Genomic DNA, 14,161 nt, shown 5'->3' with positions numbered 1-14,161 from the left:
CACATCACTACAATCCTAACCTTCAAAAACAATGCTTTTTATCAATTCACTATCTTGCTCAAAAATCTTCAATGCCTCACTATTTCCTACCTACATCAAATATAAATTTATCTTGGTTTTTTTTTTTTTTTTTTTTTGCGTACTATGGCTACCAGTTTACCCAAATACATTTCCCACTACACGCCCCTTATATTCTAGTCAGATTGATCTTCTTATGCTTTCAAATGAATTATGTACATTCCCCTATCCATCCCTTGTTTACTCATTGTTCTCATTTCATGGAAAGCCCTTCATCTTTCCAGATTCTAACAATCCTTCAAGGACCAATTCAAGTTCTACTCCTCCCTGAAGCACAACCCTATCTGATTCAATGGAACAACAATACATTAAGTGGCTACTATCTTCTAGGGATTGTGGTAGTCGCTGGAGATGTAAACATGAAAAATGCCAATCTTTGCCCTCAGTAAGCCTACAATCTAATCACTAGACATAAAGGTACACAAATACATATCATGCAATGCAAAATCTATGCAGAAAGATCTATATGATGTGTTATAAGAAAACCTGAGAACACACATTCATCTGAGGCAGACTGGGGAAATAAAATCTAAGAATAGTTTCATATAGCGGGTAGTAAATGGAAACCATGAAGGTTTTCACAAGATAAAGACATAGTGAAGTACACTCCAGGCTTCATTAATTTTAAGAGTACTTCCTTCTAATCAACACATCATTTTGCACTTAGTTATAAATTATTTTGTACTATGGTATTGTTTCATGGTGTATTACTCTTGTCCCCTAACTAAATTATAAAGCCCTTAAAAGTAAAGACTACATATTGGCAAATAGGTGGGAAAATACAGGAAAACTATATCTAGAAACAGTTAGATTTGAGTTCAAATCCTGCCTCAGGCACTAGCTATGTGACCCTGGACAAGTCATTTAAGTGCTGTCTGCCTCAGTTCCTCATCTGTAAAATGTGGAAAATAAGAGCATCTGCCTCCCAGGATTGCAATAAGGATAAACTGAGATGTCTGTAAAGGGTCTTACAAATCTTAAAGCATCATATAAATAATAATTATATAAGATAATAATTGTAATTATTATTATTATCATCATTCCCCACAGTGCCTAACATGGCAGAAGTTTAATAAATACTCCATGGTTTTGGATTGGTCTCAAATGCCGCAGCCCTGGCATTCCAGGGTTATCACTTAGAACACTGGTAGATTGGTCCCCACTCTAGTTTGGAGCCAGAAATTATCTGCAGCCTACACCAGACCATTCTGAGGCAGCTACTTCCAAAAGCAGGAGAAAAAGGATGAAAGACTAGGAATCAAGACTTCTGAAATCTCATTTTCAGGTGAACTGTGAAGAAAATCCTTTCTCTCACTTAACAAAATAAAACAATAAACCTTTACCTTCTCTCTTACTATCAACTCTAAGACAAAAGGGGCTAGGCAATTGGGGTTAAGTGGCTTGTCCTCCATCACACAGCTAGAAGTATCTGAGACTAGATTTAAACCCAGGTCCTCCTGACTTCACGTCTGGCGCTCTATCCACTGTGCTACATAACTGCCCCTTCTCCCACCCGACCCTGTGAGAAGAAATGTAGTCTGGCAGAGTAGTAGTGTTGGACTTGGAAAAAGAAAGACTTAGGTTCAAATCCCATAGCTAAAACTAGTTCTGACACCATAGGCAAGCCACTGAATCTCTCTAAGCCTCAATGTTTTCATCTATAAAAGAATAATAATAACAGCAGCATAGCCTATCTCAGAGTCATGATGTACAAAAAAGATAACTGATACCTTTAGAAGCTTTAAAAGTGCTATATGAGGGGCAGCTGGGTGGCTCAGTGGATTGAGAGCCAGACTTAGAGATGGGAGGTCCTAGGTTCAAATCTGGCCTCAGACACTTCCCAGCTGTGTGACCCTGGGCAAGTCACTTAACTCCCATTGCCTACCCTTACGACCCCAAGACAGAAGATGAGGGTTTTTAAAAAATAAATAAAATAATAAAATAAAAAGTGCTATATGAAATTTGATACTATTACTATTGAGAGATAGCACCATTTCAGAGAGAGAAAGCTAGCTAGGAAGATCTAGTCAAGTTCTGCTTCTGGCATATATTAGCTGTAACCACAGTCAAGTCACTTAACATCTCTGTGCCCTCAGGCAGTTCCCCTAATCAGCATTGGTGCGGCAGATGTGTAACCTCAGAATAAACTTCCTACTCTGATGAGTAGGTCACAGGACCTTGCACACTGGAATTATCATAAGGCAAAGAGGAAGCCTCTTTGAAGAAGCTGAAATATGGACATTCCTGGCCACTAAGGGAAGGGGAAAAACATTTACTAAATGCCAACTATGTGCCAGGCACTGTGCCTCATGAGCTCTTACAAATACTATCTCATACAATTTTCACAACAACCCTCCGGTGAAAGGAAATTCTTGGTTCTCTTTGTCTATTCTGAGTTTATACTTGTGAAAAGGGAATCCTTTATTCTCTTTGCCTAGTTGGAGTTAAAACTTTGGTTAGCAATAACTTAAGTACCCCTATTTAGTACCTCACTAGATTGTGAGGACAGGATCGACTCTCCTTTGTCTACCTTTTGATTGAATCAACACAAGCTTGAACTAGGTGGAGGAGCTTGAGAACCACTTGGTGAATTCACACCCTGCTTGGTGCTGGGTGGAAGGTCAGTAAGATGTTTGGAGAGCTCCACCCTTTTTCTAGCTCAAACAGCCAGAGACTTTTGAATTCTTTGGGAAGTTCACACACTCAGAATTGGGTGAATCCTAGGAGGAGAGTTAACACCTTTAAGAAATGAGAAGCCAATCCCACAGACACTGCCCCTGGCAGGGCTGGACAATTTGGAGGCTATGATTGGCCCCTGTGAAAAGGGGCAGGGACAGGAAACCACCACCATAAAAGCCATAAAACCCTTGGGCTGAGGACAATCTCATGAAGTTGAGTCTAGTGCAGGGGTCAGCAACGTATGGCTCTTTCTGCAGGAGCCATAAAGTCAATTTTTTTTCAGGCGCTATTACAGGAGCGCGCACTGTGAGCACTGTGCGGCTCTCACGAAATTACACCTTAAAAAATGTGGCGTTTATGGCTCTCACAGCCAAAAAGGTTGGTCTAGTGGAAAGTGTCTCCTGGAGATAATCTTCAAGGGAACTTCGATGGAGACTGTGGTGTGAATTATGGCTTCAACTTAGATTCGAAAAGGGCTGACTACTTTCCTGGTTTCCTGAGAGACTAACTTCCATCTTGGAGGAGGCCTCCAGATAGAAGACTAATATAGATATTTTCTCTAACTTCTCTCACATTTCTCTACTTGATTGTTTCCCCTCTATTTTATAAGTAAACTTCTAACTTGAGATATGATAACTTTGCAACTATGTTATTTCACATAATTTAAGCCCAACCACTAAATTTAACCTTTACATTCTAAGAAAGGTACTAATATCTCCATTTTACAGTTGAGAAAATCAAGTCAGATAGATTAAGTGAGGAGCTCAGGATCACTTAGCTACTGTCTTGAGTCCACATTTGAATTCAAGTTCTCCTCTCTCCAGGCCCAGCTAGATAACCAATCTGGATTATGGACAATTCAAAGCATTAGTGCTCAGGCTATACTAATTCTAAAAGCTCTTCCCTATTGGTACCTTTCTCTCCACTCCAAGAATTTGAATCCTAGTTCAAGATCTGATTGCCTCACCTGAACTATTTCAAATAGCTTCCTTACTGTTCCCCTTGCTTCCAGTTTCTCCCCTCCCCTATACATCTTCCACCAAGGCCAAATTAATAATATTCCCAAGTAACAAGTCCAACTATGATACCCTTGGTCAAAAATCTTCAATGGTTTCTTAGTGTCTCTAGTATAAAATACAACCTCATCAGTCTGGCATTAAAACCCTCTAAAATGTACCTTCTGCCTACCTTTCCAGATTAAATGACTCCCTTTCATGTACTATATATTCCAGCAAAACTGGATTATCTATTCCGCAAATCTGCTGTGCTATCTTTTCACCTGTAACACTGCACACTGTTCTTTATTTCTAGAATGCACATCCTGTTAATTTCCAACTCGTAGAAATCCTAGCTTTAAAACCTTTCCTCTATACCAACCACCCAATTGCTCTCTTCCCTCCTGAAATAACTTTATATTTACTAAATGTATACATATTATACTCCTCTATTAGAATGTAAGCTCTTGAAGGGTAGGGGGCTATCTTTGCATCCCCAGCACCAAATATTGTGCCGTGAATAAAGCAGACATTTAATAAATGTCTATTGAATTGAATTGAAAGAACAAGAAAAGTGGTCTTAAACTGTAAGAGATGAGGGATTAAAATTAGAGAGCCAAAAGAGTTTCCTTTTAAAGTTATAGAACTCTTTCGTTAAAAAAATGATTAAACATTTATGTTTTTGTTAAGAACATTCTAGTAAAAGCTAGAATTATAAGGTGTTTAGGGTTTGCAAAACATTTTTCATAGATTAATTTTATTTGATCCTCATGAGGGGCAGGTGCTAATATTCCCATTTTACAATGAGGAAATTGAGCTCCCTATTACACCATCTAGCTGCCAATAAGAAGATCCAATTCAACTAAAAAAAAAAAAAACACACAAAAAACACTAATCAGCTAACCACAAATCTTACCCCAGGTTTAAGCTCTGGGACACCCTATCCATGTACCAAGGTAGAAACCAGAAATACAAAGATGAACAATAACACAATACCCACCCTCAAGGTAGCTTATCCTCCAACTAGAAATAGACAGTGAATTGACACAAAGTAGAATACTGAGTAGAACTGAGATAGGAAGAAAAAGAGATTAGGGCAAAGGGCTCTTCAGAAAACTGAAGAGGGAGAAAGTCACAGCTCAGCTTCCTTCTTTTGAGTTTGGAGGTAGAAAAAGTTTCATGAATGAAGAGAAGTTATCAACAAAAAGATAAAAAGTTGGCACCTTCTATTTCAAGCATGTATACATGCATGGACGCAGGATGAGAGTAGAGTACAGCTGGTTATCTAGTTTAAAAGGAACAGAGTTCATAAAGGGGAAAAGGGGGAAATAAGGCTGGAAAAGATGGCAAAACAGGCTTTTGAGGCCTTAGCTATATGCCTGGATAAGAAATTCTCATTTCATCCTTTAAATAATGGGGAGCATTAAAGATTTCTGAGAGTAAGTAAACATTGTCAGTCCTGAGTATTAAGAAGAACACTTTGGGAACTGTATAAAGAATGGATTGGAGAAAGGGGAAAGACTGGAGGTAGAGACCAGTAAACAGGAGAGATTCTAGAGAACCATGATACTGTACCCCTCGGTGATTTTTCCTTAAAAACCCTGTACTTCCACAGGTTTCCTATTTTCTCTCATCCTTAGTTTCTTTCTTCCTCTCTGTCTCTCTCCATCTCTCCTCTTCCTTTCTCTCTTCACTCTCATCTGTTTTTCTCAATTTCTTACTCCTTTTTTCTCTTCCCTTCCTTTCTCAATCTCTCTCTCATCTCTCCTCCCTCCCCAAACCCAATCTAGGAAGTGGTTTCATTCCCAGGCCTTTCAAATTTTCTTTTTCATTGGCTTCTGGAAAGACTAGACAGAAATTCCTATAAACACTCTAAGGTCCCTCAAAAGGCAAGGCTTCAGGTCTTGCTTGAATCTTCTCCTACCACAACCTGGGGGGAGAGGAAAAGAGAAAAAAAGAAATCCTGAAAGTAAATCAAAAAATAAATCTTAGATGAAATTTTTAAAAATCTGAAATGGATAAGAGAATGCTAGGAAGAATTTAGGCCCTGGAATGGATTGTTTTTTGCTTCATTTTAAAAAATAACAATAGGTAATTGTTCAGGTGATCCAGTCAATACTGAAAATAGTAGGAGGCAAATAGGAGGGTAGAAGGAGTAACCACAGGAATATGAGAGCTTTCAAGAAATTGTGAAGAGTAACAAGTGCTAAAATATAAGTATTATTATTACATATTTTTCCCAAAGACCACCCCATTTAAATAACTCCTAAAATCCCACCATCCATAGAAAACTTAATTATATCAATCAAAAAAGGATTGATTTCCCTTTGAACTTCCTTCACTATTGGTCCAGATAAGAAACTTCCACAATCACCATACCCCATTCTCTTCTCCCTCTCAAATATAATAATTATCCTTGTCTAATCTCAACTAAAATGTACTTAGTTTTGACCTATACATGATGTCTTATATTTTACTGTTCTTTTGAATGCTGAATAAAAGAAAAATATAGCAGAATTAAAATTAAAAAGTGAATTTAAAAAATAAAAATATTTAGCTATGATCTTTCTCCATGTCCATCTGTCAACCCGATATATAACAGGTTTTAGATTGTAAACTCTTGGAGGAACTATATTTCTTATGCATCCCTTGGACAAGAATAGCACTATATAAAGACACTATATGAAAACTCTGTGATGATGGTAAAGGTAACAATCCTCTTCAAAGGACTGGCTGCCTTCTCCAACTATAATTGGGGTAGACTCAACTCAACTCCATAAATGGATAGCTTCAACTCATTCCCAGTGCATTACTTGAACAAAGAAGCCCAGAATTTATCAGTCTCTACTCTTTCTGCCCAACTAGAATATCCTCCACTATCTTGAGTGTCAAAATAGCTAAATGGATTCAAGCATCCTTCAGTTGCAGGGGTTTTCAGGTCTCACAATAGCATGGGTTCAAATCCTACTTCTGATATGTCCTGTTCTAATTTTGAGGCAAGTAGATGTCAAAGTGCTGGACTTGGAGTCAGGAAGACCTATCTGAATTCTGTATCACATTCACTGTGTAACTCTGGGAAAGTCACTTAATCTCTCAGTTTATTTCCTCTTCTGTAAAATGAGGGAGCCAGTCGCTAGGGCTTCTATAGTTCTTTTTACCTAGCCTATTACAAATCATCCTTCAAAGCCCAAATCAAGTCCCACTTCCTCTATGAAGGCTTTCCAGACCACTCCAGTCCACAGTGATTTCTCCTTCCTCTGAAATTACTATCTACAGTAGCCAATGGCAATTAAATACTATGAGGTCAAACTTTTACATAAGGAAAGAGATACTCTAAACCCTAGAGGATTTCTTAGATTCCAGTGCTCAAAAAAGAACTGAACATGCATTGGACAGAGTTCAAGGCTTCTCAACCCAGTTAACAAATGAGCCTAAGTCTGGATTCTTCTTCATAAATTCCTTTACTATAGCCTAAAGGCTTTCCCTTTCATAGGGCATTTTTCCTTCTATCTAGTGATTTTATGTACGGTTAGGTTCTAATTATTATAACTGATGAAATTCAAATTCAAATTTTTTAAAATTTGGATGACATATTTCCATACAATGTACAATCAATTATGATATTTTACATAATTATAACTTCAAATAGTGGGAATTCAAATACATGTAGTCACTTGAGAAGATTCAATGTTCACACTAATCAAGACCTCACTGCTATATCCAATCCTAAATCTCTAACAAGTAGTGCTAATAGTTCTGAATACTTTTTTCAAATTAAATTTTAATTTTTCCAATCCCCCCACCCCAAAAAAACCCACAATTGAAGGAAGCTTGCCATTTAGGCACTCAAGATGGTAGATATTCTAGCTAGATAGAAAAAGTAGAGAGTAGAGACTAGTAACTTCTGGGTTTCTTTGTTCTAGGAATGCACTGGGAATGAAGTTGAGTCCACTCCAAGGCAGCCAGTCCTTTAAAGGGGATTGTTACCTTTATCATCATCATAGACTAAAGGTCTAGTTCAGGTTTTATCAATGACATCTGCAAATTATCTAGTCCCTCTGGCACTTCACTCTCAGGCACCAACCTCTCTAAATGATAAGAATTCAAATCAACTAATTATCATGTGCCTTGAATTCACCAGATACCTTCCAAGATCTTGGAGAAAGAATGAATAATTAACAAAAATCTTTTTTCTCCCTCTCATTTTCCTCTTGGGGGACTAGGGGAGAAACAAAAGCCTTTGTAATAAATATTCATAGTCCATAGCCAATGTCCAAAAAAAATATCATTCTTCATCTTTATTCCATCACTTCTCTGTTGAAAGGTAGGTAAGTATGCTTAATCATCAGTCCTCTGGAATCATATTTGATCCTTGCATTGATCAGTCTTTTGTTAATGTATAAATTGTTTTCCTGGATTACTCACTTCACTTTGCATCAGTTTATACACATCTCTAAATGCATTTTAATCAGGAAAAACATGTAACCATCAGGCAAAGAAATCACAATGAATCTTTCCCTATATTCAAGTTTACAAGTCAAGGAGCACCTTTTAAGCATATGTGCCAGATCTGGGCTCAATCCTGGGAATACAAATACAAGCCCAGTTTCCCCAGGTCTTCAAATATTTGGGGACAAGACTCAATAACCTTCCTTAATCACTTTTTCTAGCATCTCTCAAACCTGACAATTCAAAAGTTGCTCATTCTACTTAATATTAAGCTCTTCCACAGCAATCAAAGCTTGTTTTCTGTGGTTATGTTCATAGTGGTGAAATGGAGAACGTCTAGCCATCTTTAGTCTGAGTCATTCAGTTCAGCTGGATGTTAAGAAGGACCAAAGGTTTGGTCTATACATGGACAACTAAATTTGTTTTTTTTTAATTAATTAAAATTATTTATTTATAAGTATTTTTCCATGGTTACATGATTCATGTTCTCTCTCTCCTCTCTTCCCTCTCTCCTCCTAGAGATGAGAAAAATAAATTTTTTATTTTGGTAAAATACACTCCAAATCCACTTGGCCACCTTGAAAACATCAACCATAACGGTACTCAGCAAAAAGCATACACATCACCACTACTGGAAAAACAATTCAGTTGTAACATCTTTGTTCTCAAAGTGCAGCACACTTATAAGTCTCTTTTATGTGTTTTCTCTCATTTTATCCACATCATGCACAACAAAGAGGAAGGGATATTAACATTTGGGAGCATATCAATCTGTCTTCCAGCAACATTTGTTCTAGAGTTCTGGGGGAAAGTTCCACAAAGCCATTTCTCCTAGCAACTGAAATTTCAAGCAAGTAAGACCTACCTCACTTTCACTGAGACTGAATTACAATATTAACTCTAAATGAAGCCAGCATCAAGATTGGATTCACCAGACTAAAGATTTAGTTCAGGCTTTATCACAGACTTCTGCAAATTATGCAGTCTCTCTGGCACTTACTTGCCTTAGTTTCCTGCACCAACCAGTCTCTCTAAACGATAATACAAATCAACTAATTATCATGTGCCTTATATTCACCAGACATCTTCCAAGATTTGGGAGAAAGAAAAGACATAAGGCCATGATTGTCATTATTGTCACAAATACCTCTCTACAAGGTACATCAGTTGGGGCAGCCAGGTGGCTCAGTGGATAAAACATCAGGTCTGGTGTTGGGAGGACTTGGGTTTAATTCTGGCCTCAGACACTTCCTAGCCTATGTGACCCTGGGCAAGTCACTTAAAACCAACTGCCTAGCCTTCAGACCTAGAAGACAGAAAGTAAATGTTAAAACAACTACAACATATGATAGTCATTCTCGACAGAAGAAATATTATAAAATAACTAATCCAAAGCCTTCTACCTGAAGTCATTTTTCAAACTTCCAAGAACTTAGTTCTCCACTTTTATCGATTCACATCAATTACTTCTTTCATCCAACCCAACATCTCAGGAAGGCCTCCCTGACAAAAACCTCTTGACCTTGATCTGTATCCTTTCTGTATCTGTACACTCAATCTGGATAATAATTTTCAGACATCACAGAATCAGAGTTGAAAAGAACTTCAGGTCTTCTTGTTCAACCTAACACCTCAGGTAAGTGATAATCCAGTCTCCACATAAATAACAATAATAACCTTTTCTTGCAAGTGTTCCTTAGTCTTCTTGCTTATTTTTCCTATCTTCCAACTAGATTGCAAGCTTGTACAATTGAAGAGTTACCCGGGTTTTGTTTTTTGTTAATATTCCCATAAGTATTCCCATTTTTTTAAATATTCCCACCTCATACAAAGCACTTAATCACAGCATACAAAGTCTTAACTTACTGATGAACCAAAAAAGCATTCATCACCTAAATATTCTTCAGAACCTCTATTCAATACCATCAATATGTTCTGAAGAAAATCATTCAAAATCCACAAGGTTCAAAAACCTCAAAAACCCAAAAATTGTTCCTAGACTGGGGAACAATAATCTAGTATACTTAGTGACACATGTGGAAGCATGAACCCCCAAAATCAATCCTCTCAAGAAACAGTGAAAAGAAAGTACTGATGCCAAACCAAGTTCCATTAATCCACACTGGTGAAGGTGCCCTCTTAAGTAGAAGCATGATTAAAACTCACAGACTAAGAAGCAGCATGGTACATTGGGAAGAATCTTGTGCCAGAGGCCCTGAATCCATATACCAGCTGTTACTCCTTGTATGACCTTGGGTAATTCATTTGACTTCTTGGGTCTGAGTCCTCAACTAAAATATGAGGGGGCTAGATTTCCAAGATTCCCTTCAGCTCTAAGGAGATTCTAGATCTACATAATAACTTGGAAACCAATGGACATTTTCATCAATTGCCAAAAGACAACAGTAACAATGCCCCAAATAGTCCATATGATAAGCATGATATGTAAACCCAGGACAGCACAAAAGCCAAAGTAGAACAGAAATTTGTCCACTCTCAGAGGTATGAGTGGCAGGTGATGGATCTCAAACCCTTCACTGTTCACCACTTGGGTTTCCAGTGTTGTTTCAGAACCTTAAGCTCAACATACAAATCCCTCCTCAAAAAGAAGAGCCATCTGTACCACTAGAAATGCATCTTTATTTTACGGAATAGGAAACTGAGGCTTGGAGAAATTATTTGATTTCCTCAAGGTCATATAGTAACATTGCTGAGATTCTAACTCAGGTTCCCAGTCTCCAAATGCAGCTATTCTTTCCATTGCATCATTTCTGCTTTAGTCCATGAGAGTATCCTAAAAGCCCATTAGAGAGGAGGGAGGTAAGAAAAAGGAGAGAAAAAAAGATATCCCACTTTCTTGCCACACCTAAGTTCCCATCTCTTATGGGCCTAGTGACACTTTTTAGCAGAAACCAAACCATAGGGACCTCAAAGAAAGAAAAGGAGGACAAAAGATAACATGTATAAATACATAGCAATTTTACACCTGTGGATTATCTGCAGTGTGGTGCACTGGAAAGAACACTGAATTTGTAATCAAAGGAACTGGGATTGAGGCAAGGAAGGCTCTGCTCTCTTCTATGCAACCAAATCATTTCCTCCTTCTGTACCTCAGTTTACTTACCCCTAAAATAGAGGAGTCAGACAACTTGATCACTAAGATACCTTTCATCTTTAAACCTATGATCCTATAATCCCAATCACTGCCCAAACTGGTGACAAATGATATTTAGGGCTAGATACAGAGAAGACAACAACCTGGGAATAAATGTCTATACTATAAAATTCACTACCTAAAGTCAACAAGTCCTTTTCATTTTTGTCACAATTGCTTTTTATTTTTCACAACTATAACATTCACTTAATCACTTCTTGGGATGCATCCCACAGGCAAAAAGGAAATGTCTGTGTTTTGGATCATCCATGCTATTACCCTCTATTAGATGAGTATTTTAAAGAAAGCTCTTCATACCTTGCTCACTTCAGCATACCAAATTTCTTTTAAATTCAGTTAAAATTATACAGTACTGTAATCATCAAATATGATTGTAAAGTCCTTTATGTTTTTAATGGGGGGCAGGTTGGAAAGATGGGAGAGAAATGGGTTAGTAAAAAGAAAGGATGAGAATGTAGATCTGCACACCCCTTCCTCCAATGCTGCATTATTCCTTTGAAGGTGGCCCACTTTCCTCTGAGGAACTGTACTATCAAAACAATATTATCAACAGCAAAGGATTTCTGGGATCTCTTCGACACATCCTAGGTATGGGGGTACAGTATGGGGGAAGCAAAATGGTCAGTGACTCTGTATCTACCAAACTTCAAGGTGTCCAGACCAAAGTTTTCAATTTCCAAGACACATTAGGCCAAGAAAAGACCCATTTTGTTGAACCAAGATGAGCACAGGAGATTTAACCCAATGGCAGTATTTAAAATTGAATTTAAACCCTGAACCTGAAGGGAGAAAATCCTAATGATCCCCACACATTGTAGAGGGAGAGCCATCAACTAATGATAAAATGATTGCCCAGCCTGAAAGGCAACCCTATCCCCTACCACTATGCCATTTTCTCTCACTCCCAAAGCACTTACCCCCCCACTTCAAGACACAGAAAACATTTAAATCAACAAGGTGCTCAATTCCATAAATAACCAATCCTGGCCCAATCAGGTAGCTTTCCCCAACACTGCATGTACTCCCCAAACTCAAACTCAGTTTGGTGCTCAGACCAAAAATATCAAATGTCAGTCTTGGTCAATCTCGAAAAGCTGGCATCTCTAAGGCTGGAATCTCCCCCTACCCACACACCCCCAATTAATACACAAAAATCTCTAATCTGGCAGAAACCCAGAGAAGGCTTAAGGGCATCATCTAGCCCCCACTCCAGAATTTACAACTTTCATTAAAATATGCCATTAAACCATATTCCATATTATCCACACAGAAAACGGGTCCTCCCCAATTACTCATAAACACATATAACCATCCCTGTGACCAAAAGGAACTCCTATCCCCCACTGCCTATTTGTTCCACAACCATTTTGAAGCCCACAGCTCATCCAGCTCTCTTGCTGCAACCCTTTTAAAGCACAGTCATCTCCCACCCTCATTTCAATCTTTTACTATGCATTTTAAAACCGAATTGTCAGCAAACCTACCTGTCTATCGTCTGGGGTAACCTTACACTCATGGTTCTTCGGGTATCTCCAATGATCCAAATCCTGTGGCTTTAGTCTTGATGAAAATTGAATAACTTGCAATTCAAACAAATTAAAAAAAAAAAAAAAAAAAGGGAGGGGAAGAGAATACCAACTTGGGGGCAGAATCCTTTTTCTTTCAAGCTCTCAGGACCCTGGTAACTGAAGCTCCATAATGCCACTACCAGTAAATATGGTCTCCTTTCTTAACCCCCTGTTCCCCTCCCCCCATTTGAAAAAAAAAACCGAAAGGAAAAACAGAGATCGAGAGAAAAACTGACCTTATTAACCAAAAACCCAACCACAAATCTCTTCAAGGTTAGAGCCACAAGCTAAAAAATAAAAGTATAAAAAAGGAGCGTGCTTTCAAAATATCCGTCTTAGCTGCAAAACAAAAATAAAAAGCATCCTTTTAATCCAGTTTTCCCAACTATCCTTTTTTGTGGACAGGCTCCCAAAGGGGGGGGGGGGGGGCGTAGAGAGACTTCTGGTCTCCAATACTTAAAACAACAAGAGGCTACAGCTAAAAAACAGATGAATAAATCCAAAAGGGTGATTGGAAAAAAATGTTCCAAACAATTTGTACAGTAAAAATAAATAAATAAAAATCATACAATAGGATGTACAACAGTTTTTCTTAAGTCCAGTTAAATCCTAAAAAAAAAAGATGGACTTCTTAATTTAAAAAATTGACAGACTTATACACTGATGGTTCTGCAATTCGTCCACGTCCCTGCCCGAAAGCCCCAAATTAAAAGCTGCAGTTTTCCTTCCTTCAAAATAACAACAGCACACACTGAATCCCTGAAGATTAATTTCCTTTTTTTCTGATTTGGTTCTGGCTTTCCTTTAAAAACTTCCAGAGGCTGTCCTCCCCCACTCCCACCCACCCCCCACCCCACTCCCCTAAACTAACCCCGTCTGAGCCTCCTCAGACTAAGTTCGGCCTTTTTTCTGGAAGGCAATTTCTTGACTTCGTTCTGCGGGTTTGCTCCTCCAGATCCTGGCTCCCAAAGGTTTCCTCGCCTCAGCCTCCATGAAACGGGGAGATCTTTCGTCTTCTCTTCCCCCCTTCTCTCTCTGCCTCTCTCCTGCAAAGCAAGCCTGCCCCCAATTAATCTCACTATGGGTTATTATTACTGTGGCTCTGAGTTTGAGGTGGGTTTTCGGCCACACCGGCCTCCTGAAAAAAAAAAGGGAAAATCAGATCTGATCGCTTTCTCTCTCGTTCTCTCTTCCTTCCTGTGGGTTTTTTTTTTTTT

The 14,161-nt window shown here is 38.4% G+C and overlaps 1 protein-coding gene across 1 annotated transcript in view; it reads right to left on the bottom strand.

Moving 5' to 3' along the window:
- ARHGEF11 (Rho guanine nucleotide exchange factor 11) overlaps positions 1–14,161 on the bottom strand; it is a 157,958-nt gene that overhangs the window by 138,974 nt on the left and 4,823 nt on the right. Inside the window, exon 2 of the mRNA XM_044674084.1 lies at positions 12,861–12,955. Within this exon, the coding sequence (XP_044530019.1) occupies positions 12,861–12,892 (32 nt within the window). The 5' untranslated portion in view covers positions 12,893–12,955. The remainder of the gene's footprint in view (positions 1–12,860; positions 12,956–14,161) is intronic.

Source organism: Gracilinanus agilis, chromosome 4, assembly GCF_016433145.1.
Source record: "Gracilinanus agilis isolate LMUSP501 chromosome 4, AgileGrace, whole genome shotgun sequence".
Lineage (NCBI taxonomy): Eukaryota > Metazoa > Chordata > Mammalia > Didelphimorphia > Didelphidae > Gracilinanus > Gracilinanus agilis.
The sequence above is the reverse complement of the archived record's forward strand: the minus strand, read 5'-3'. Positions and strand labels throughout refer to the sequence as shown.